The sequence below is a fragment of the Orcinus orca genome, chromosome 7 (genome assembly GCF_937001465.1).
Source record: "Orcinus orca chromosome 7, mOrcOrc1.1, whole genome shotgun sequence".
NCBI classification, from domain to species: domain Eukaryota; kingdom Metazoa; phylum Chordata; class Mammalia; order Artiodactyla; family Delphinidae; genus Orcinus; species Orcinus orca.
In genome coordinates this window covers 94333246-94358689 of record NC_064565.1, presented here as the reverse complement: position 1 = coordinate 94358689, position 25444 = coordinate 94333246, and the positions used below count along the sequence as shown (strand labels likewise).

The window sequence follows — 25444 nt, the reverse complement described above, 5'->3', positions numbered from 1 at the left end:
TAAAGGGCTTGGGTATACAGTATTACCGCCTAATTTAGACTAAGGAGGAGCTTAAAGTTCTTAAGAGCTGTGATTTGTGTTTTCATGTTTTGGCAATTGCTATTTGATACCTTGCCATGTTTTGGCAATTGCTATTTGATACCTTGCCCTTGGCCACTCACATCCACCGAGAGCCTTTGAGGTTAAATTATCATGAATTATTTTCAAAGATTTTTGTCACTGTTGTTGCTGATGGTAGTGGTGGTGTTTTGTTTCGTTTGTTTTTTAAGAAATGAAAGAAAAAGTTTGACAAGTCTCTGGAGAAACATAATCCTCCCCAATTTTATTCAGTTCTAGCGGTAGGACTATGAATATATTCAGATCTCAAAGCAGTCATTTTTTCTCCTCCAGATTAAAAAAAAAAATTGAATTGAATTCTTATGAATCATCTGGACTAATATTAGTTTACTTAACTGTTTTAAAAAAAATTTTAAAGAGAAGAAAGGTAGGAAATATTGGGTACAGCTGCACATTATTCTAAGATATGTCCCCACTCCAGCCCTCCAAGAATTACATCACCCTGTATCATCCTTTGGAAACCACACTTCTGTCTCTTTAACAAGTGAAAATGAGAAGGGGGCGGGCCTCCGGAGTGGCGAAGGCTCTGATTGGTCCAGCTGGCAGGAAGTGGGCCGTGAAAGCGTCCCTTCTGTTTTTGTCCGGAGGCTGCGGGGTGAGTGGCCCGAGACCGTGCAGGGCTTAGGGACCCTGGGCTGGTAGTTACTTTGAATCGCGAGAGTGCAAACGTGGGGTGCGAAACGGGTCGCATTCTTTGCTGTGGGTTCGGGGCCCTGGCAGCCTTCTTGCGGAGGTGCCACGCCCTAGCGGCTGGGCCGCGGTGGGCCCGGGGTCCGCTCGGACCGCCAGGACCAAGCAGTGGTCCGGGAACTGGAAGGAAGGTGTTCCCGGGGCGCTGGCCGCCGCCTTTGCAACTCGGCCGAGGCCCGTATCTCAACGTAGATTTTCTTTTTCCCCTGTTCTGCAGGCTCGTTTCTGGCATCATGGCGCAAAGGGCCTTCCCGAATCCTTATGCCGATTATAACAAATCCCTGGCTGAAGGCTACTTTGATTCTGCTGGGAGGGTGAGTTTGGGAAATATCTGCCTGCACCCCTACCTCCAGCCCCGAGTGTTTGGAAAGTTCAGTTTTGCCTGAAAGAAAGGGATGAGCATCCTTTTTTAAAAAATATAATAGAGTTTCACTATAAACATACAAAATATATTTTAAATATATAAAGTATATGTGAAAATATACAATTTGCGCTCTAAAATGTTGAACTTCTGTAAGGAGGCACTGTTAATATTATCAACAATAATTAATAATTGAAACAGTCTCAAACATTGATATCTAAATTATAAAAATTCGCGGCTCTGCAATTTTCTGTGTAATCTTGAATTTTTTGATCACTTTTGGTTTGTTTTTTAAAGAGAGGTGAGAAATCCTGATGGCATTTCACGGGTGCCGTGTTACTGTTTTATGATTGAACAGGCGTATGGACAGGGTAAGGACGAGAGTAAACCAGAATGGGGTGAAGACATCTTTAAACTGAAAGTGCTAAGAGAGATTTGGGACATAGTCCCTGAAATCTTTGTATCATTTCCACTCTTCCCAGGACATCCCCACAACTGGAAAATAAATAAATACATAAAACTGGTCAGTTTAACTGGTGAGCACCTCACAAGTCAGTGTAAGAAAGAGAACCTGGATGTGAGATACCAGAAGCCTGTGTTTTCTCATGCCTCTGCATATAGTTGTTAAGAGGGAATACAGTTCTTTTTAAGAATACCTAGTTGAGAAATCCTAAGAGTGAGTTAGGTTGGAAGAGTGATATCTTTAAATGTGCACACATTTTTTTAAAATTTTACCAGTTTATTTCTTCTAAGCTTATCAGCCATATGAAAAGCATTTTGCATGTGATGTAAGGGCCTTAGAGATTTCATATCTGCCAAGTGAACTTTCAGTGATTCTGTTGGTTCTTTCCTTAAAACACTTGTCATTTATAAATTAACTTGGGTGAGTAATGCAGGTAGGAGGAATGAAAGAGATGGCGAAGAGCTGTAAGATAGAAGGCTGCCGAAGTGTATATGGAGCTAGAATCAATCTGATTCTTTTAAGACCAGAATTGAACTCCCTAAACAAAGCCTGTAATCATTACCTTGAAGTCAGATGGCTTCCTTTTGGCTATTTGGACTTGCATTCTGCCCAGCTCTGCAGATCCTGAAGCTGAAGCATTTGTCTTGTCTTGTTGGAGGAAGACCTGCTGCTTCATGCTTACTTGGCAAAGAGAACACTTGAGGATGGATCCTAATGAAAGCAGCCTTCAATAAAATGTATCTCACTATTTAGGCTGTTTATAAAGTAAATGCTTTTTATAAATTTAACTCTGTTTCTAAGGGAGAAAAAAAATGTTCATAAATTTGAATTCTGGCCCCAAAATAATAGTGTAATTTATTGCCCAACACATGGTTTTTGGACCCATCCCAGAAAGAAATTAACCTACCAGTTTTAAAATTGTTTAATGTTGAACATCAAGGATTGGACCCTGAAGATCTGTCCTCCTTAATTTGTTAATGCAAAGATTTCAATAAGGAACTGCTCTATTTCCTGGCATCTATCAGAAAAAAGCGTTTTTATACACTCTTCAAATTATTCCTAGGTTTGAATAATTTTGTGGTCTGCTACAAGCAATCAGTATTCTTAGGCAGCTCACTTCTCTTAAATGCAATTATGTGCCAAATAGAAAGTGACTTCCCTTCTTGAGACTGAGGCATTCTCATCATTCTTGGTTGCTTACAGTAAGGCCAGGCAAGATGATGAATTATCCATGATCTATGAACAGAATATGACATGTTCTTATGTAGATGCACTCTTCTATCTAGTTGAGATTTATAGACCTTTTATATCAATACTGAAGTATATTTTACCTTACAAAATGTATTTTTAAGGCTTGTTGAAATCTTAACCCCTTGGCAGGCATTGTTAAATAAAGGGAGTGTGTCCATCAAACACTGGTTTCTTCTTCAGATAGTGAAATAATGGGTCATAGTGGTGCTTAGAATAAATAACCCAGATATGGTTAATCGTCTGATTTGCCTTATCAGAGATACTCTTCAGAGTATCAGTAAACCTTAATATCTTTTATTATTATTAATAATTCTGATACCACTTTTTCTACTTTTTTCAGTTTTTAAATGCCCTTTTTAAAAAAATGAGGTTATGATGCTAACAGGGAGTAAGTTAGGTTTGTTTTTACAGTCCTTGTGTGATGAAATCTCTTGTATCCTTGTAATGTTCCCCAACATTGTTTCACAGTTTTACTGCTTTGTGAAATCCAAGTCTGGGAATCACAGCAGATTCCTAAAAATATTGAAGGATACATTAAAATGTTCTTTTAAGACACTTCATGATTCAGTGTCTACAGAACTTTCAAAATACTTTTCAGTTACTTTTAGAACAAATAACATAATTATTCGGTATGCCTCACCGTTTGTGCCACATCTGTGGGCCTTTATATGGATGTCACTAACCCCACACCCCAGCCTCAGTGTGCTTTCAACCTATATCCAAATTATTGCACTTTATAGACCATTGGACTGCTTAAAATAGTAAAACTATCAACATTTACATCCCTGAATGCAAACGACATGAGAGACACAATCTCATTTGATCCTCAATGCACCTTTTGAAGTTGGTGGGACAGGTATTATTATCCTGACTTTACAGAGGCAACTGAAGCATAAAGGAGTTATGGGTTGAGCATGGTCACTCAGCTAATAGTGGATAAGGATGTAGCTGGGCTCATTCACTGAGCAGTATTTATGAGGCCCCAAGCCTTCTGGGCACTGTGCTGGGCATGGGTTTTTGATACTTAGTCTGATGTTCTTTCTACTCTGCTGAAGGCTCCTGATATCTGTGAGGTTTTTTTGCTTTTCTTATGCTACTTCTACAATTTTTTAAAAATGTTTATACATTTTTAATAAATGGATTTTTTATAAATGTGTATCTTCATTTTTCAAATAACAGAAGCAATTAGAATGTTTCTTTAGGGGATTAACATTGCTGCTGCTTGAATACTAAAACTCCAGTGGCTTGAAAACAGCAAACATTTTCTGATTTGTGCTTAGTTTAATAAAATGACTTTTATTATAATAAAAAATATTGGTTTAAATAATAGATGATTCTTAGTAGGTGGAGATTACTATGATCCAGTTTATCATTGGCAGCCTTTTTTAGTATTTCACTAAAAATTTTATGTAAAACATTTAAGTTACATCAAAAATATTTCCCAACTTGAGTAAGAAAACACAGTAGTACTTTTAAGTTTTGTTAATTTGTTCTTGTTTAAGAATAAAGTAATTGTCCAGTTCTCTTAGGCAAAAAAAATGTAGCTTAAGTGGAAATGAAGTACCCTCCTATTTTTAATAGCGTATAGTCCAGGACACCCAGTGCCCCATATTTTTTGATATTTGTTTTCCCTTTAATACCTACAGCTGACTACTGAGTTCTCACAACGCCTGAACAATAAGATTCGAGAGCTTCTTCAGCAAATGGAGAGAGGCCTAAAGTCAGCAGACCCTCGGGATAGCACTGTTTACACTGGCTGGGCAGGTATGAAGTGCTGACTGTGAACTGGCATAAGCGTGGTAGAGGAGAGCTGTCTGGCTGAATGCTGCACCCTTAAATGCTTCCTGCATCTGCATAGGAGTAATTGCTTCTGGGGAGAATGCTGTGCTCTCAGCCTAACCTGGGCATCTTCTGGATCTTTAACAGTGCTCAGAATTTAGGGCAGGGTAAGCATATTCCTGTAATTCATGCCTGACACAAATTTGGATGGCTGCCATACTTGGGAGAAAAATTGATGTTCAGCATTACATAGTTAATTCAGAGATGGAATTTCAGTGGGAAGAGTTGGGAAGATTCCCAAAATGCAGTGCATGAAACAGAGGAATTTGCCCATGGAAAATAAAACATGTCCAGAATTGTCTTTTTTTTTTTTTAACGTTACCACATAACAGGGATCCATACAGGAACTCAGGGTAGAGGATAGATTCCGTGAACTAATCCTCCAGTATAGTTGTTGCTGGCTGGTGTACATTCACTGTTTTACTGGTCATTGAGAGGTTGAGAAAGTTTGGGAGGAAATAGTACATAAATGCCAAAAAAGTGAGAGCGAGAGAAACCAAAGAAGGAAAGTTGAATAACTGCAGCTAGCTTACTAATACAGAGAGATAGACAGCTTTCTAATCTTGAAGAAAGCACAGTTTAGAGACTTAGTGTTTCCCAGTTACTCTGAAAAGCAGACAAGGAGGAATAGGTTTTCAGCTTAAGGAGTTTGGATTTGATTTTAAGGCAATGATGCTTATCATAAACATGCAGGTTCCTGGGCTTCACAGCAAGATTCTGCTTTGGTAGTCTTGAACAGGCCAGGAACCTGCAGTTTGCAAGCCTCAGTGGTCTTGATGTAGATGGTCATCTTTAGAGCATACTTTGAGAGCTTTTCTGAGAGGAATTTACTAATAGCAGTCTCTTAGCAATCCTCTCAGTTATGGCAAGTGATTTCTTACGAGGATGGGTAAGGCAGATAAAATCAGTAAAATGATAATCTCCCAGGGATGTTTACGGTCAGTATTTTATAAAATAAAAGGAATAGTGTTGGACCCTCCCTTTTATAGTTTAGTTTTATGATTTTTGTAGATTTTAGAAGCTTAACACAAGAAATGTTAAGGTGAGAATAAAATGAAAGTATTTTGCTTCAAGAGACATTATAGCAACAGCTGTCATTTATTGAGTAGCTGCTGTTTCCAATTGCTCAGTAATTGGTAGATGAATCTCATTAATGAGCATTACTGTTCTTTATTTTAAACTATGAGGATTTGAACAAAACAGGACAACTGAGACAGATGGCTAGATTTAATTCCATAACTGATTGTTAAAAGAATGACTTGAGCTTCCCTGGTGGCGCAGTGGTTGAGAGTCCGCCTGCTGATGCAGGGGACACTGGTTCGTGCCCTGGTCTGGGAAGATCCCACATGCCGCGGAGTGGCTGGGCCCGTGAGCCATGGCTGCTGAGCCTGCAAGTCCAGAGCCTGTGCTCCGCAACGGGAGAGGCCACAACAGTGAGAGGCCCGCGTACCGCAAAAAAAAAAAAAAAGAATGACTTAAATCTCTAACTCACCTGCTTCAGGTGAGCTTATATTATTTATTATATATTATAAGGTACCTTGCTTTAGGAGAAAAAGAAGTGGTGATCGATTTCAAGTTTGAATTGATAGTTTGGCAGTGTAAGGAAAAGCTCCTCTATTGGCAGGGCTAGTTGAGAAACAAAGTTAGAATTTACTTGGAAATAGTAAGAAAAAATGTTACTCCAAAGTAAAATGCAAGTTTGTTTAAATTTTTTTGGCACTATGGAGTTTTTGGCATCATTTTCTTTGAATTGCCCATGTCCTTCAACTTTTTATGCTTCAGTATCTATGATACTCATTGCTGTCTCCTGAAAGCAGCTCATAGGGGCAATTGGCACACTAAGCAGTTTAGGATGTCTTCAGTTGCTGGTTAGTTCATGACGTAGCATAAAATTTTCTAGATAAATTTGCTAATGGCTTTCAAGGCAAGGTTCCTAATGTCTCCCCATCAAGCACTGTTAAAAAGCATTGTTCCCATGTAAAATGGAGTCTCCTCCAGTGTTTTGATAAGTAAAATGCTTTCCTGTTCAGTGTTCCATCTGAATAGCATAAAACTCTGAGTTGCATGAGAAACTAAAGCTGATTCAACCGCAGAAAATCATAATACCTTTTCCTCCCATTATATTATATCTTATCAAGAATCATCTATTCATAACTGCTATTACCAAATATACATTCACAAACATCTTAACACAATAAAAATACTTGGTGTTATGTCTCAAAGCAGTGTTTACATAATTATGTGTGGCTTTGTATGTTACTTTTTGTGCCTCATTATCTTTCTTTTTTTTTTTTTAATTAATTATTTATTTTTGGCTGCATTGGGTCTTCATTGCTGCGCCTGGGCTTTCTCTGGTTGCGGTGAGCAGGGGTTACTCTTTGTTGTAGTGTGTAGGCTTCTCATTGCAGTGGCTTCTCTTGTTGTGGAGCACGGGCTTCAGGCCCACAGGCTTCAGCAGTTGTGGCACACAGTCTCAGTAGTTGTGGCACACGGGCTTAGTTTCTCCATGGCATGTGGGATCTTCCCGGACTAGGGCTCGAACCCGTGTCCCCTGCATTGGCAGGCGGATCCTTAACCTCTGCGCCACCAGGGAAGTCCCTTCATTATCTTTCAAAAAGTAATAGTTTTGAGGAAAAGGGGATTATATATTTTTAACTTTGTTCACCAAATTTAGGGTCATATTTCTATAAATATTAACTTATTATTTGCTCTTGTTATTAACTTGTCCAAAATAATATTACTTTGGGAAATACTAATTGTAGAAATCCTTTAAAACTTTATTTTCTTCTTCAGCATTCATGTTTATTAAGCATTTGTTGTCAGTATGCAATGAAAGCTTTTGCATACAACACATAGTTTATTTGAGAAACTACATGATTGTTAAAACTAGAACCTTAAATTACCATCTTATTTTGTTAAGTTTCATTCCCCAATGGAAGTACGGTCTGATATTTGTGCTGATTCAGATAGGCTTGGTTTTGGAATAGGATTGGGTTCAGCTGCATATACCCAAAATAATCAAAATTGCAGTGACTTAAATAAGATAGAAGTTTTTTTTTTTTTTCTCTAATGTAAAAGAAAGCCAGAGGGAGGGGGTCCAGGGCTGCTATGATGGCCTCAGGATGTCAAAAGGAACCCAGGCTCCTTTCTTTCTGCTACATCATCCCTCAGCCACTAGCTTCTAACCCTCGGCCAAATAGCGACTATATACAGCCATTACATTGGCCTTTCAAGGCTGCAGGGAGTAAAAAGAGGCAAAGATGAATGCATTTCTTCCCTTTAAAAAGACTTCCTGGAAGTCCCACTCAGCATTTCAATTTTACTTTCTTTGCATTGGCTGGAGCATAGTCACATATTCATACCCTTTAGCAAGAAAGGATGGTGAATGTAGTCTGTTACCTGAGGTTCTGTTACTAAAGGAAAGAGGAACATGGATTTGGGGGTAAGACCTAGCAATCTCTGCTATAAGTCCTGTATAACAAAAAAAATGACCCTTTTTTGTTCCTCTGTTTGCACAGAGTATTTAGTCAGCAACACACAATTTTTTCATCTGCCAAAGGATCTCTAGCTTCTGCCCACTTCGGGGAAATTTTTATAAGGATAAATTTACCAATGTCTATAAATATTTGAAATTTGCTAAGCAATATTATGCCTGCTCTATATTTCTAGGGAAATTGATATTTGATTTTGACTGATATTTTCTTATTCATTTTTAAGTTCATTTGCTTATTGCAGTAAGTAATAGTCTTTTCATAAAGCCTGCCATAGAAAGGAAGTGTTATAGAAATGACAAATCATAAATAATTTTTGAAGAGCCAAGTGTAATTTCAATTTAGAAAGGGGCTACAACAGGTTCTAAATTTGATACTGGGAAACATTATTGTTTTCTCAGCTTGATTAAACAGCTCTCTGCCTCCCCTTTCTGCTTGCTCTCAAGTCTTGTTTGCTTCTTTCAGGGTATAAAGTCCTTAATTTGTTTTTTTGTTTTTAGTTTTTTCTGAGATATACATTTTAAGTAATAACTAGAATTATGACTTATAAAATTATACCAGAACATATAAGACTTTTAGAAATTTCATATAATATCTGAAACATTTATATTAACATATTTCCATACAAATAACCCAAAGAAAGTTTAGTTATTTTTTTTTGTTTGCTTTTTTATACTGCAGGTTCTTATTAGTCATCAATTTTATACACATCAGTGTATACATGTCAATCCCAATCGCCCAATTCAGCACACCCATCCCTACCCCACCGTGGTTTTCCCCCTTGGTGTCCATACGTTTGTTCTCTACATCTGTGTCTCAACTTCTGCCCTGCAAAGGGGCTCATCTGTACCACTTATCTATGTTCCACATACATGCGTTAATATACGATATTTGTTTTTCCCTTTCTGACTTACTTCACTCTGTATGACAGTCTCTAGGTCCATCCACGACTCAAAAAATGACTCACTTTTGTTCCTTTTTATGGCTGAGTAATATTCCATTGTATATATGTACGACAACTTCTTTATCCATTCGTATGTCGATGGGCATTTAGGTTGCTTCCATGGCTATTGTAAATAGTGCTGCAATAAACATTGGGGTGCATGTGTCTTTTTGAATTATAGTTTTCTCTGGGTATATGCCCCGTAGTGGGATTGCTGGGTCATATGCTAGCTCTATTTTTAGTTCTTTAAGGAACCTCCATACTGTTCTCCATAGTGGCTGTATCAATTTACATTCCCACCAACAGGGCAAGAAGGTTCCCTTTTCTCCACACCCACTCCAGCATTTGTTGTTTTTAGATTTTCTGATGATGCCCATTCTAACTTGAGTGAAGTGATACCTCAATGTAGTTTTGATTTGCATTTCTCTAATAATTAGTGATGTTGAGCAGCTTTTCATGTGCTTCTTGGCCATCTGTATGTCTTCTTTGGAGAAATGTCTATTTAGATCATCTGCCCATTTTTGGATTGGGTTATTTGTTACTTTAATATTGAGCTGCATGAGCTGTTTATATATTTTGGAGATTAATCCTTTGTCTGTTGATTGATTTGCAAATACTTGCTCCCATTCTGAGTGTTGTCTTTTCATCTTGTTTATGGTTTCCTTTGCTGTGCAAAAGCTTTGAAGTTTCATTAGGTCCCATTTGTTTATTTTTGTTTTTATTTCCATTACTCTAGGAGATGGATCAAAAAAGATCTTGCTGTGATTTATGTCAAAGAGTGTTCTTCCTATGTTTTCCTCTAAGAGTTTACAGTGTCTGGCCTTACATTTAGGTCTTGAATCCATTTTGAGTTTATTTTTGTGTATGGTGTTAGGGAGTGTTCTAATTTCATTCTTTTACATGTAGCTGTCCAGTTTTCCCAGCACCACTTATGAAAGAGACTGTCTTTTCTCCAGTGTATATCTTTGCCTCCTTTGTCATAGATTAGTTGACCATAGATGCGTGGGTTTATCTCTGGGCTTTCTATCTTGTTCCATTGATCTATGTTTCTGTTTTTGTGCCAGTACCATATTGTCTTGATTACTGTAGCTTTGTAGTATAGTCTGAAGTCAGGGAGTCTGATTCCTACAGCTCCGTTTTTTTCCCTCAAGGCCACTTTGGCTATTCAGGGTCTTTTGTGTCTCCATACAAATTTTAAGATGATTTGTTCTAGTTCCGTAAAATATGCCATTGGTAATTTGATAGGGATTGCATTGAATCTGTAGATTGCTTTGGGTAGTATAGTCATTTTCACAATATTGATCTTTCCAATCCAAGAACATGGTATATCTCTCCATCTGTTGGTATCATCTTTAATTTCTTTCATCAGTGTCTTATAGTTTTCTGCATACAGGTCTTTTGTCTCCCCAGGTAGGTTTTTCCTAGGTATTTTATTCTTTTTGTTGCAGTGGTAAATGGGAGTGTTTCCTTAATTTCTCTTTCAGAATTTTCATCATTAGTGTATAGGAATGCAAGAGATTTCTGTGCATTACTTTTGTATCCTGCAACTTTACCAGATTCATTGATTAGCTCTAGTAGTTTTCTGGTGGCACTTTTAGGATTCTGTATGTACAGTATCATGTCATCTGCAAACAGTGACAGCTTTACTTCTTCTTTTCCATTTTGCATTCCTTTTATTTCTTTTTCTTCTCTGATTGCTGTGGCTAGGACTTCCAAAACTATGTTGAATAATAGTGGTGAGAGTGGACATCCTTGTCTAGTTCCTGATCTTACAGGAAATGCTTTCAGTTTTTCACCATTGAGAATGATGTTTGCTGTGGGTTTGTTGTATATGGCCTTTATTATGTTGAGGTAGGTTCCCTCTATGCCCACTTTCTGGAGAGTTTTTATCATAAATGGGTGTTGAATTTTGTCTGAAGCTTTTTCTGCATCTTTTGAGATGATCATATGGTTTTTATTCTTCAGTTTCTTAATATGGTGTATCACATTGATTGATTTGTGTATTTTGAAGAATCCTTGCGTCCCTGGAACAAATCCCACTTGATCATGGTGTATGATCCTTTTTTTTTGGGGGGGGGGGGGGTGGGTACGCGGGTCTCTCACTGTTGTGGCCCTTCCTGTTGAGGAGCACAGGCTGCCGACACGTAGGCTCAGTGGCCATGGCTCACATGCCTAGCCGCTCCGCGGCATGTGGGATCTCCCCGGACCGGGGCACGAACCCGTATCCTCTGCATCAGCAGGCAGACTCTCAACCACTGCGCCACCAGGGAAGCCCTGTATGATCCTTTTAATGTGTTGTTGGATTCTGTTTGCTAGTATTTTTGCATCTATATTCATCAGTGATATTGGTCTGTAATTTTCTTTTTGTGTAGTATCTTTGTCTGGTGTTTGTATCAGGGTGATGTTGGCCTCATAGAATGAGTTTGGGAGTGTTCCTTCCTGTGCAATTTTTTGGAAGAGTTTGAGAAGGATGGGTGTTAGCTCTTCTCTAAATGTTTGATATAATTTACCTGTGAAGCCATCTGGTCCTGGGCTTTTGTTTGTTGGAGGTTTAATCACAGTTTCAATTTCATTACTTGTGATTGGTCTGTTCATATTTTCTGTTTCTTCCTGGTTCAGTCTTGGAAGGTTATACCTTTCTAAAAATTTGTTCATTTCTTACAAGTTGTCCATTTTATTGGCATAGAGAGTTGCTTGTAGTAGTCTCTCATGATCCTTTGTATTTCTGCAGGGTCAGTTGTTACTTCTCCTTTTTCATTTCTAATTTTATTGATTTGAGTCCTCTCCCTCTTTTTCTTGATGAGTCTGGCTGATGGTTTATCGACTTTATCTTCTCAAAGAACCAGCTTTTAGTTTTATTGATCTTTGCTATTGTTTTCTTTGTTTCTATTTCATTTATTTCTGCTCTGATCTTTATGACTGCTAACTTTGTGTTTTGTTTGCTCTTCTTTCTCTAGTTCCTTTAGGTGTAAGGTTAGATTGTTTACTTGAAATTTTTCTTGTTTCTTGACGTAGGCTTTTATAGCTATAAACTACCCTCTTAGAACTGCTTTTGCTGCATCCCATAGGTATTGGATCATCGTGTTTTCATTGTCATTCGTCTCTAGGTATTTTTTGATTTCCTCTTTGATTTCTTCAGTGATCTCTTGGTTGTTTAGTAACGTATTGTTTAGCCTCCATGTGTTTGTATTTTTTCATTTTTTTCCTTGTAATTCATTTCTAGTCTCAAAGCATTGTGGTCAGAAAAGATGCTTAATATGATTTCAATTTTCTTAAAATTACTGAGGCTTGATTTGTGACCCAAGATGTGATCTATCCTGGAGAACGTTCCCTTGCGCACTTGAGAAGGAAGTGTAATCTGCTGTTTGTGGATGGAATATCCTATAAATATCAATTAAATCTATCTGGTCTGTTGTGTCATTTAAAGTTTCTGTTTCCTTATTTACTGTCATTTTGGATGATCTGTCCATTGGTGTAAGTGAGGTGTTAAAGTCCCCCACTATTATTGTGTTACTGTTGATTTCCTCTTTTAGAGCTGTTAGCAGTTGCCTTATATGTTGAGGTGCTCCTGTGTTCTGTGCATATATATTTATAATTGTTATATTGTCTTCTTGGATTGATCCCTTGATCATTATGTAGTGTCCTTCCTTGTCTCTTGTAACATTCTTTATTTTAAAGTCTATTTTTTCTGATATGAGTATAGCTACTCCAGCTTTCTCCTGATTTCCATTTGCATGGAATATGTTTTTCCATCCCCTCACTTTCAGTCTGTATGTGTCGCTAGGTCTGAAGTGGGTCTCTTGGAGACAGCATATATATGGGTCTTGTTTTTGTATCTATTCAGCAAGCCTGTGTCTTTTGGTTGGAGCATTTAATCCGTTCACGTTTAAGGTAATGATATTTATGTTCCTGTGGCCATTTTCTTAATTGTTTTGGGTTTGTTTTTGTAGATCCTTTTCTTCTCTTGTGTTTCCCACTTAGAGAAGTTCCTTTAGCATTTGTTGTAGAGCTGGTTTGGTGGTGCTGAATTCTCTTAGCTTTTGCTTGTCTGTAAAACTTTTGATTTCTCCATATAATCTGAATGAGATCCTTGCCAGGTAGAGTAATCTTGGTTGTAAGGTCTTCCCTTTCATCACTTTAAGTATATCATGCCACTCCCTTCTGGCTTGTAGAGCTTCTGCTGAGAAAGCAGCTGTTAACCTAATGGGAGTTCCCTTGTATGTTATTTTTGATTTTTCCCTTGCTGCTTTCAATAATCTTTCTTTGTCTTTAATTTTTGCCAATTTGGTTACTATGTGTCTCGGCATTTTTCTCCTTGGGTTTATCCTGTATGGTACTCGCTGTGCTTCCTGGACTTGGGTGGCTATTTCCTTTCCCATGTTGGGGAAATTTTCGACTATAATCTCTTCACATGTTTTCTCTGGTCCTTTCTCTCTCTCTTCTCCTTCTGGGACCCCTATAATGTGAATGTTGTTGTGTTTAATGTTGTCCCAGAGGTCTCTTAGGCTCTCTTCATTTCTTTTCATTCTTTTTTCTTTATTCTCTTCTGCAGCAGTGAATTCCACTATTTTGTCTTCCAGGTCAGTTTTCCGTTCTTCTGCCTCAGTTATTCTGCTATTGATTCCTTCTTGTGTATTTTTTTTTTTTCAGTACGCGGGCCTCTCACTGTTGTGGCCTCTCCCGTTGCGGAGCACAGGCTCCGGACGCGCAGGCTCAGCAGCCATGGCTCACGGGCCCAGCTGCTCCGCGGCATGTGGGATCTTCCCGGACCGGGGCACGAACCCATGTCCCCTGCATCGGCAGGCGGACTCTCAACCACTGAGCCACCAGGGAAGCCCCCTTCTAGTGTAGTTTTCATTTCAGTTATTGTATTGTTCATCTCTCTTTGTTTGTTCTTTAATCTTCTCGGTCTCTGTTACACATTTCTTGCATCTTCTCAATCTTTGCCTCCACTTTTTTTCTGAGGTCCTAGATCATTTTCACTATCATTATCCTGAATTCTTTTTCTGGAAGGTTGCCTATCTCCACTTCATTTAGTTGTTTTTCTGGGGTTTTATCTTGTTCCTTCATCTGGTACATAGCCCTCTGCCTTGTCATCTTGTCTGTGTTTCTGTGAATGTGTTTTTTGTTCCACAGGTTGCAGGATTGTAGTTCAAAGTCCTTAATGTGTTTGAAACATTTATCAATCCATAGTACCCCCCATAATAATGCATCTGTGTTTCCGGTTTATGATTCTAAAGAAAACTACACAGCTAGGCTGCCCAACTTCATCATACCTCATTCATGCTATGCCTAGATTTGTCTCAGTTACTCACTTGATCTTGAGAGAGTTTTACTGAAGAGAGGAAGCACCCAGATGTTTTTAATGTTACATATGTACTTCAAGCTGAAAAACTGGACTCATGTCATTTTTTCCCATTTTCTGTTTGTTTGTTTGTTTTCCATAAAAAATTGAGATAATTAGTGACAGGGTCCTTATTGGAATGTGTGCTAGAGCACCTTTGTGTGTTGTATGTGCTTTAGAAAACATTATAATGCTTTATTGGTAAGGGTGATACATACAAGTTTAAGTTGAAATTTAAAAGAAGCAAATCATTGCTTTAGAAAATTAACATTCATTCCACAAACTATTTTACAGCTGAAATAATGTTGGCTTTTATTTTTAAATGAACCAGAGGATATAATAGAGTGATGAGAGTGGTTCACATAAGCTTTTAATAGGATTCAGACATCATCTTCTCCAAAGCCTACATATTTATTTATATATGTGGGTTGTCATAGTGCAGTTTTATAAGCTGTATTCTTGGCTTTTACCTTTATTTTTATTCACAGCAGAGAGGTAAAATGCCTTGAGACCCTTAGCAAGGAAAGGAGGGAAGAATTTTTAAAACCCCACAGCTGTCTCGTATTGGCAAATGAAGCAGTTATTACCGTAAATCCTCTCTGTTACTTATTCAGGAATGAAGTGTCATGAATAATCAATTTTTCAGTTAGTAACTGAGAGTTAACAAATTATTACTATACATTAATGTTCAAAAACAAGAATTCAATACTTTAGTAATAAAATACATTGATTGAATGAATTTTGGTTCCTAAAGGAATGGGGATCATCAGTATGCAGTGTTGTCATCATTTGACTGTGGAAAGACAGGAGTAAAGATTAAAACATGATTCTTGTTAATAAAATGTTAATAGGATTGACATTTGAATGACGGGAGCCAGGGGGTGTGTGCATGTATGCCAGTAATTAATGTTAATGCCAGGCACTGATGTAAGTGCTTTGCATTAAATAACACATCTAAATCTCAAAACAACTCTGTGGTGTGGATACTGTTCACATCCTGATTTCACAGATGAGATGTCTGAAGCAAAGTGAAGCTGAGTACCTTGCTCAAGGTTACACAGCTAGTAAGTGCCAAAGATAAGATTGAAGGCAGCAAGCCTGGCTTTAGAACCCTGCTCTTTACCCCATGAGAGTGTGAGTGTGTGTGTGTATGTGTGTTACTTTCCACTCCTACATTCTGGTTTACTCCATGCATTTTGTAAGTGAAGAAGACCTACACATAAGCTGTAAGATGGAGTAATTTGAGTGATACCTACATGATGATGCTCATGATATACAAACTTTTTAGAAATGGCTAATGACTAGTCAATTTTAAGTGTTTTAGGAAAAAAAATTAGAATAAGCCCTGCTCAAACATGACAGGGATTTGGAAAGCTAGAGGGAAACATAGCTTGTTAGACAGGCAACAGTAATTACTATTAAAATGTCTACAGGAAAAAGTTGTTTGGAACTGGACATAGAGGAAACCCTAGAAAGATTTATGGGCATTGGCAGCTAGAAAAGTGTAATCTCCAGCATTGTTCCATAGAACGTGTTTTTCCCCTTCCTAATCCTGATTTAATATATTCAGTGTGGTTTCAGGATAGAAAATTAACTCGGCCAAAACAGAAGCTTTTCCTCATAATTGCTTGTATTTGAAAAGGCATGTTGCGGATCCTCTTGAGTAAAATATTACCCCTAGTCTGAAAGCAATCAGTAGCTCTTGCAACTGTTTATAAGCGATATTTGAAATAAACAGCCTCAGTTCTTTTCACCGAAGTCCTCCTTTATAAAATTTAATACACTGAAGTGCAGTGCATCATGATATTGATGTATGACATACACCAGCAGTAAGCATTGAGTTGTTCTTTTTTAGCCTTAATCCTATCCTGGTAGATTTTCAAGAATTCTTTGCTGCGTGATCCCAGTTTGGGGGCTAAGGGAAGCCATTTGGTTCTTTATGCCTGTGCATATAGCAGACAGTGTAGAAAAATAGCAGGCATGGAAGCCCCTTAAGATCAAATCTAAAGGCCAGCTATGAAGTGATGGTAGGTGGTGTCCAGGGATCTCTGGGGACTCACCAGAGAGCATGACGCCCCCTGCCACCTGGGTTTTGTTTGAAGTATATCTGTTCTAGGGTGGAGAAGATTTTAAAGTGCTTTATAAAATGGAAAACATGAAACACTGTAGAGGAATTGCTGTTATAAAGGATTAAACGAGCAGATGAAGTATTCTCGTGTTTGAAGTAAGCATTTAGTAGGAAAGATCGCTTCCCTCACAGATAACAAAGTAGGAAAGTTAAGTAAACCCAAGGGATGGCTGATCTCACTAGTATCTTTAAGAGAGAATGAGGGAAAGTGCTAGCCCTCATTTAATTGCACTTTTTCCCACTCTTAACTATGATAATTCCCAAGAGAAATGATGATCAGCTCACACTTAAAAAATATACACAGGACTCTAGGGGCTTTAGTTCTAGAAGACATGACCCAATCTTCTATAACCAACTCACAAAGTTAATGAGGCTAAGATTGGCATACATTTCCTCTTTTCAAGTATTAGATAACATTTTAAGTAAGAGGATATGCAGCATAATCCCTAGAGTAATATTAACTCACGCTCTAAATGCAAGTTATTAAAGTGTTTCAACATGCTGTTCCTCTGATCTGCCAAATGTATAGCCTCTGAGCTACAGCTTTAGCATGTGGGTCTTAGTTTCTGCAGATACCAGACCAGATACCAGGAATTGCACTGGCCAGGTGTCTTTTCTTTGCAATTTGATATTGTTATAAGTAGCTCTTCATCAGAGCCAGCATTTCATTGTCTAATTTGAGCCCTGACCAAGTGTCCTTCACCTTTATGAGAAGCACTAAACTGTTAGGACCAACAGAAGGCATCAGTGGCGTGGATCTACTGATGGCGTGGATCTAATAGACCCGGTGGTCTATTAGAGCTCTTCACAGTGACTGCTAGACAGATGAGTGCACCAAGAATGTCGCCTGCTTTCTTTGTGCCTGCACTTTATATGGTGCTGATATCACTGTGCTGTCAGTAATCTTAAATGGCTGAGACACAAGCTTGAAACAGCTGGAGGGTTTCGATATCCCCAGTGTGCTTGGGTGAAGCACAGAGCAGGATGAGAATGTTTGTAGACAGATCAGAAGAAGTAGGAAGAGGTAAAGAAAGAAGACATCTAAGCATTTGATTTTTACGGACAGCACCAGGAGGCTGAGGCCTGTCTTGTCATTTTCATTCCATTAACTTCAGCAGTTAATACAATGCCAGGTCCACAGTTGGTGCTTAATAAATATTTGTTGAATGAACAAATGAATGAATGAATGAAGAGTAGCCTCCTGTTACTACTCTAGCTACCATCTAAGCAAACTAAAAACAATAACAAACATAACTAGGTGGAATGGGGAAAGGGTGGGAATCCAACTCATTTCATGTCTTTTAGGATGTAAAAGAGTCAGTCACATCTCTTTCCCTTCAACCTCTGATGCAATCGAGCATGAACTCAGAAATGAGACAGGGCTCGTATTAGTCACTTTACACCTGGTAAAGCTGAATAAAGAGCATACTGTTCAGACCTGGACATAAAGTGGGCTTCCTTCTTCTTGCACCCGATTTGAATTTACCTCCCTAGACTCAAAGAACATCTGGACAGCCAAAGAATGGATTATGACATGAGAAACATGATTGAGAAGAGAGAGCGCGTGATGTGGGAAGACTCCCAGAAAGCTCAACATGGTACATATATAGGGAACACTTTGCTAATTCTCCTCAGTCTGAGGAGCCAGTGAGGGAGGAGAGAGGCAGGAAATGGGAAGAGGAAGAATATGGTTCCCTCTGTACTTTCTGTCCCTTTAGATCAGGCATCAGTGATGAGACAAAGTGACTCATTCAACACTCATGGAGATTCACAGTCTAATGGGGTTTGGACATTTATTGAGTAGTTACTATGTGCTAGGGACTATTGTACTGATCAGAATGATTTACAGTAACTGTGGAGTAGCTACTGCTATTTTCATTCTATAGATAAAGATGCTCAGGCACAGAAAGGTTTAGTAAGTGGGGTAAGATCTCACAGCTGGGAAGTGGCAGAGCTAGGCTTCAATCCCAGGCAGTGATTCCTGAACCCGTGCTTCTTAATGACTACTATGCCGAAGGAGTTATCACCTATTATGGTAGTCTGAATAAAAGACTAGGAGCTCTTCCTACTTGACAGTTACAAAGCAGTACACTGTAGGGCACTGAGGGAAGAAAGGAGGAAAGTATATATCTCCTTTTTTTAAATTTTCATCTCTTTTCCTATTTAGCTCTGGAAATAGATAACAGAGAAAAGAAGACACATCTTCAGAGTGCTCATTGCCTTTCTTAATTTACATTTCCACTTCTTTGGGCCAATATTATTAAATTAAGGGTGTGGAGTCACAACTAGTTTCCTCCCCACGTTACCTGTATTAAAAGTACTGGAGTATTTGGAAAGCCAGCACTGTGCCCGGCTTTAATCTGAAGACTGACTGGATGCACTAGTCGGTGTAGTGTTTACATCCAGGCTTTGTGGAGAGTAACTACAGTGACTAGGAACGGGAATCCTGCCCTGAAGACCCTGACATTTAGTTAAAGAAATGGAAACACACACTCAACACACACACTCAAAACACAAACAAAATTTAGACAGTTACAGAACAGCACATTAGAAAGTACCAACCTGCTTAAAAAGCAGGTGATCATGCTGTATGGGGTTAATCAGAGAAAACTTCCATTTTTTATATTTCCATTATTCTGAAAGGAAAAAAAATTAATTAATGAGCCTTTAAAGTTTCAACTAGGGAACAGTTTATTTGAAACTTAGGTTGGAACAACCCATGCCCCCGCCTTTAGGAAGTTCTTGTCTCCGTATCACTCAAAACTATTAAGACCCATTCTTGGGCATTAGCTGAACATCTCTAGTGGCTCCAGCAGTACCCGTAATCTGAACATGATTTTTCCCACCAGAGGACATGAAGAGAGTCTTCAAAAGCACCTAACCTACAAGGAAATAACTTGCAGATCTGAAGTACCAACGGTTTTTACATCGGTGTAGGCTGGTGGTAAAATAAGTGAATAATGTTAAGGAATAATCTCTAAAATGCAGAATTACAGAGAAGTGCTTTGAGAGCTTCTTACATCTGTGGAGATTTGTATCATCTCCATAGACATTTGAGATGCATCGAGGTCTTGATTGGTCAAGATGAATAGGACTAATGATCCCTCAGAAATCCAAAGGCTTCGTATTAATTACTTCTCAACAGCTGGCTATATTTATAGTACTACTGGGGATAAGTAGCTGAGTAAGGAAACTGCAGATTTAGAAGTGTCCCTAAACAATTTACCCTCCCTTCCCAGATTTGTAGCTACAGAAGGAAACAGAATAGAAAAAATGTGGTTCAGAGCTTCCATACTGAAAGCCAGGACATATTCCTGTTACAGCAAAGTTTTATTTGTTTTTGTCTTTCAAGTAAATTAGTTTTCAACATTTCAAAACCAAGAGATTCGTGGGATGAGCTGTGAGGCAGTGCCAGACATCCTGAACTTCTTATACAGAATGACATCTGTCCCTGGTGTTCAAAACAGTGCTGTCCTTAGACCATTCTGCTGTGATGGATAGTTTCTTTGCTGTCCATACAGCAGCCACTAGCCACATGTGGCTATCAAGCATTTGAAATGTGGCTAGTATGACTGAGAAACTGAATTTTAAATCTGTTTACCTTTAACTAACTTAAGTTTCTATAGATACTTATGGTTAGAATCTGTCACATTGGACACTGCAGTTCTGAGCAACCAAACAGGCTCCAGGAGTTATAAGGTCAAAGTAATAGATATCTGGGTTTCTACCGGCCTCTGAGATCACAGGAGATAAGTAGGTTCTTTTCTCATTTTTTTTGGAGGACATTTGTCCAGCCTCTCTTCCCCGAACTCAGACTCATATATCCAGCTGCCTACTTGACATCTTCACTTGGATGTCTAATGAACATCTCAAACCTGACCTGTCGAAGGTTTGGCTCCCTCTTTCTGCCACCTCCCTGCCAGGCCCCGTGTTAGACACTTCTAGTGCTCGTCCACATCGGGTTATCCCTCTCCTTCTGGGGTCCCGGGAGGACAAGACCTCTCAACTTCATTGTAGTTAGATGACGCCACCTCTTCTGGTCCAGGGGCTCTAGGTGGAACCCCTGGACCAGAAGAGGTCACTTCCAAGCCAAAGCATGCAATTGCTGGTATGGTGCCCTGCAGTACTCTTCATGTTATATATGTCCCTAATAAAGTCCTATATATTCAGTCCCATCCTAGAGGACCTGGACTAACACATGTAGCCAAATTTATCTTTGAAAGTTGCTGTTTTTGAATACTCCTCCTCTACATAAACTGACAGTCAATTAACATCAGATCTAAATTTCTATGTCTAGTTTTTAATAATTTGAACCCCCAAGGAGTCCAGCCTAACCAGGTCATCCTCTAGTCTTCTTGTCCACGAGGATTTGCTCAGATAATTCCACGTGCTGGGAGTACTCTCTGCATTTGCTCCATTTCGGGCTTCCCACAAATGAAGCTCCGCTTTCAGTCCACACCCCACCCGTAACTACTTCCTGATGGTGTTTTTTTTCCCCTGGGATAGAGCGGATACTCTGCCCACCTGTCTGTTCCTTCTCCACCAAGTCAGCTTCCAAGGCTGTGAATAACTACGGAGTTAACATACCATTTCTAAAACAATTACTGACTTCTCATGCTTAATTCTAAATGGTACTTTACTGATATTACTTAAATTTGTCTGGTTTTGCATGTAAAATAGAGATGATATCCCTCTAACAACTTTCCTATACCCTCTGGGAAATAAAGTAAGACATCATCCAGAGTAGGAATAATCTCTTGTTCCTGAAGGAAGGTACTCATTACTTAACAGAATTAGGATATTATCCAAATATTTATTGTAAAGTCACCTTTAATGACTTGAGAATTAATGGGAAAATAATGGATTCGATTTTGCTTTATTGATTTCTCAGCATATCTCTTCAGGTGGATTATTTTTTAAATATATCAGAATGTTTAAGTCATTTATATGAGCAAATCTAACAAGATAGTAAAATTAAGACCAAAAGCATGAGTTTTCATGGCTTTGTGACAGTCATTATCATGGAGTGGACCAGCTGAAAAATAGAAGAATATTTAACTTAAATTTTATATCAATGAAAATGTCAAACTTCATCCAGATTCATAAAAGGTAGGGTGGTCTTCCATTTTTTTAACAAAATAATTCTGAAGTCTAAAACAATTTGGAGCATATTTTTACAATTAAATTCAATCAATTTTAAATCTCATTTCAATCTTTTCTGGTCTAGAAGAAGAGGTGAAAGGGGTAGAAGAAGGAAGCAAATCTTGATTAGTCTACCTTTTGCTTAGCAAACAGTATAGAAGGACATTTTATCTGCTGCTCAGATTTAAGCCCAAGAATATTCTTGATTAAGTAACATATTCTGTGATTAAAGAAAAAAAAACATTAAAAAGTTTAAACTCCGTTCATCATCCTGTATTGAGCCTCGTGACCAGTTTTGATGGTTGTTATCCTAGAAGCCAGTAAGAAACATTCTTTCTCATTATATTAAATGTCCTTTAGGGACTGGAATCGTATTTGGAGATGAGTTTGTGAATGGATACAACTGTAATCTTCCCTCCCAAACCTGGCCCTCCCCTAGAGGTGTTTGCCATCTCAGAGGACGGCACCATTGCCCATCTAGCTGTTGAAGTTAGGCATCTGAGAGTCATCTTGATATTTCCCTCTCAGTCGTTCCCCACCAGGTTCTGTTGACTTTTACCTTCCAAGACAAGTATCTTTCCAGTTCAGTCTCACATCATCTCTGCTGCAGCTACTCTTGTCTCTCGCTTGTGCTCCTGAACTATCCTCCTGAAATTGCTCCTCCTGCATCCACTGTGCCATATACTCTTTTCCAAACCCTACAGTTCAATTACGGTGAACTTTTAAAAACACAAATTTAATTATGCTCTTGAATGGTGCTTTTCAAATAAAACCCATAATCCTGAGCTGGTTTACAAGACCCTATGTGGTCTACCTTCAGCCTACCTCCCCAGCTTTGAAGAGAGCTGTATTCTTTAGGAGTAGGCTTACTAGCATAAGGGGAATGCACCTAAAATAACAGTGGCTTTAACACAACAGAATTTCTGTCTTGCGTAAGGCAATCGGTGTGTGGCAGCTTCACAGTCCTTCGGGTTCTAAGCTTCTTTGATCTTGATGCTTTACCATCCTCATTACAGAGCTGCCACGTCATGGTCTAAAATGGCTGCCCCAGCTACACCATCACATCTGCATTCCAGCCAGGAAGGAAGAAATGGCAGGTCCCCTCCCTTCAAGAACATTTTCTGAATTTACCCCCATTATTCCCACTGTGTCTTATTGGTCAGAACTTACCCATGCACATGGCCATACCCATCTGCAAAGGAGACTGTTCTGGGCCGCCATGTGCCTAGCTAAAAGCCAGGGCAGTATTGTTTAGAGAAGAGGGAGATAGATTTAGGGGGACCACTTAGCAGTGTCTATTATAAGAGCTAAATCCTTATCTTCCAGAGTGGGATGTGAATCAAAAATAACTGATAAAGAAAAATCAAGAGAAAGTACATAGCATATTATTAGAAATACAGAGGCAGATATTAGAGGAAATAGATAAAATGACTGAAAGTGGTTGCTTCTGGGAGACAGGAATAGACTGGGGCAGGAGACTGCAAATGCATATTAAGCCTTATAGTACTGTTTGACTTCTTCCATGAAGAACAAATTTATTTTGAGAAAAATTACATTTTGAAGAGTTTTTAAAAGCATGGACTGTGGCCACGGTTGTGAGTACACATAAGGACTGGATGAGTTTACCCTGCAGAGCCCTTGAAGTTGTGTTTTTATTTCCCACCTTGCCAATTATCGCTCAGCCTTCAGTATTTATGCAAAGGTGTTGTTATATGCGTGAATATTGTCAAAGGTTAGAAGATCATAAGAATCAAGTTCAAGATATTTGGTCACAGGCAATTCCCCCATTTTTTCTATTACTAAATTAGGCCACCTGGGGTATAAAATATTGATGAGGCATTACATGTCTTTGACTTAGGCATTTTGTCTTATTTTCCTGACCTAGGCTGATTTGTAATAGGTTGTCCAGGAGGATTTTTCTGATTGGCAGCAGCACTCCTCACTTGAAACCCTTTTCATCCTTTAGTGTCTTGTAGCAGGGAAGAAGGTAGGCACTGTAAACTACCACCTACAGAAGATTGCTTCATCAAAATATGCAGACACAGAGGCCCAGAATGAAAAGACAGAGAGAAATAGAACCTGAGGTGATGGAAAGCTAATTCTCTGCTGATCAAAAAGAAAAAAAAAAATTTCATCTAAATGAAATATTGTGAGACTTGAGAAATGATTACCTGCTTTTCATGAGAAATGCATCAAACCTTAAAATTGCACACCTTAATGGGTTTTGTTTGTTAAATGTTTAGGCCAAGAGGAATTGTTGATAATAAGAGACAAAGGTCTGAAAAGGAAAACCTTCACTGGGCTTGTATTTAATCACTTTTTATTTTCTCAGATCTCAGTCATGTCATTATCTGGCCTCGGTGCCTACATAACTTAATTAGGGGAGTACAGGCAGTGATGGGAACAGGAGGGCAAAATGAAAGGGTAACAATTTGAACGGACTGCCTGCAGATGCCTGGTATGGATGGAGATGAAGCCTATTAAGGACCTAATTCTAGAAGAAGCTCTTGACACTGATCATTTGTGAAAAGCAGAATTTTTTTTCTTACCCACGTACAGGTTTTGTACACTTATGTCTACAAAGCTTAAGTACTGGTACATCTGATCAGCAGCTTATAGAATTACTAACACCAAGTCATTCTGAAAGAATAGACAAGGTTATTAACTTTGGCAGAAAATGAAAATTTGGCCTTAATATACATGTGAAATTGAATTGTCTATAGCACAAAGCTTTGGAAATTACCCATGCAAGATAAGAAAACTATCTAAATTTAAAATTGTCCTCAGTACAGTGAAAAGTAATTTTGCAAACTGCATTTTTACTGCATTGAAATCCATAAAGAGATTGGCTCTGTGAATTTAGATTTAGACAGAGGTTCAGTGTCTTCTAAAACTGGTAAATGAGATGGAAAATGTACTTTAAGGAGAGAAATGAGTTTCTGGAAATGCTGCAGGAAGGCAGGCTCCCTACCCCACATCCTTGAGTCTGCCCTGAGACTAGTCAGCTTCAGAGGAAAGGCTCTATCTGCTGTGGCAGGCATTTGGAATGAGGACATGCAGACAAGGCCTCAGTTACATATAGCAGGCTTCAAGAGTAGGATAAGCAAATCAAGTAAAGCCCAAAGCAAAAGGCATTGGCAGCTTTTCTAGTTAGTATAGTTCCTCAAGTGGCTGGGTCCTTGACAGTGAAAAAAAAAAAAACTGAGAAACTGAATATATTTTCTTAGATCTCAAATAACTTAATAGTTTTCTTATAATCCCCTGCCTGGAACAATACTGGGATAGAGGATTTGGTTACCCTACCTGTCTTCTCATGCAAAAAATGATCTTCTGTATAAAGAAAAATCTAGTTTTTCATTCCCTAGTCTTTGAATTTCTTTAGCTCATAAGAACAGACATTTCTTGTTTATTATTAATTACATAAATTATTATTTGTAAAATAAATAGGTGATTATTTACCAAAGGTTGATTACCTATCATTTTAACCATCAAAAAGAATACATCAGCACAATAGCCAAGAGTGCAACAAGGATTAATATTAAACTTGGGTTTAGAGTTCTTAGGGTTCCTATTTTAATTTAGAGTTGTAATGATGAGGAAACTGAGAACAAGGAAGTGTCTGCCTACTGTTCTTAGAGCTGCTTAGTAATAAAGCTGAGTCTAGACTAAGGTCAT

The 25444-nt window shown here is 38.5% G+C and overlaps 1 protein-coding gene across 3 annotated transcripts in view; it reads left to right on the top strand.

Annotated features, from left to right (window-relative positions):
* Positions 1-657: 657 nt before the first annotated feature.
* Positions 658-25444, top strand: part of LANCL1 (LanC like glutathione S-transferase 1) — a 44361-nt gene continuing 19574 nt past the window's right edge. Inside the window, exons 1-3 of one of the 3 annotated variants that reach the window (XM_004262766.4) lie at positions 658-712; positions 1025-1121; positions 4529-4646. In XM_004262766.4, coding sequence (XP_004262814.1) covers positions 1041-1121; positions 4529-4646 — 199 coding nt within the window. In that variant the 5' untranslated portion in view covers positions 658-712; positions 1025-1040. The other 2 variants (XM_033428273.2, XM_049712108.1) reach the window with 2 other exon arrangements.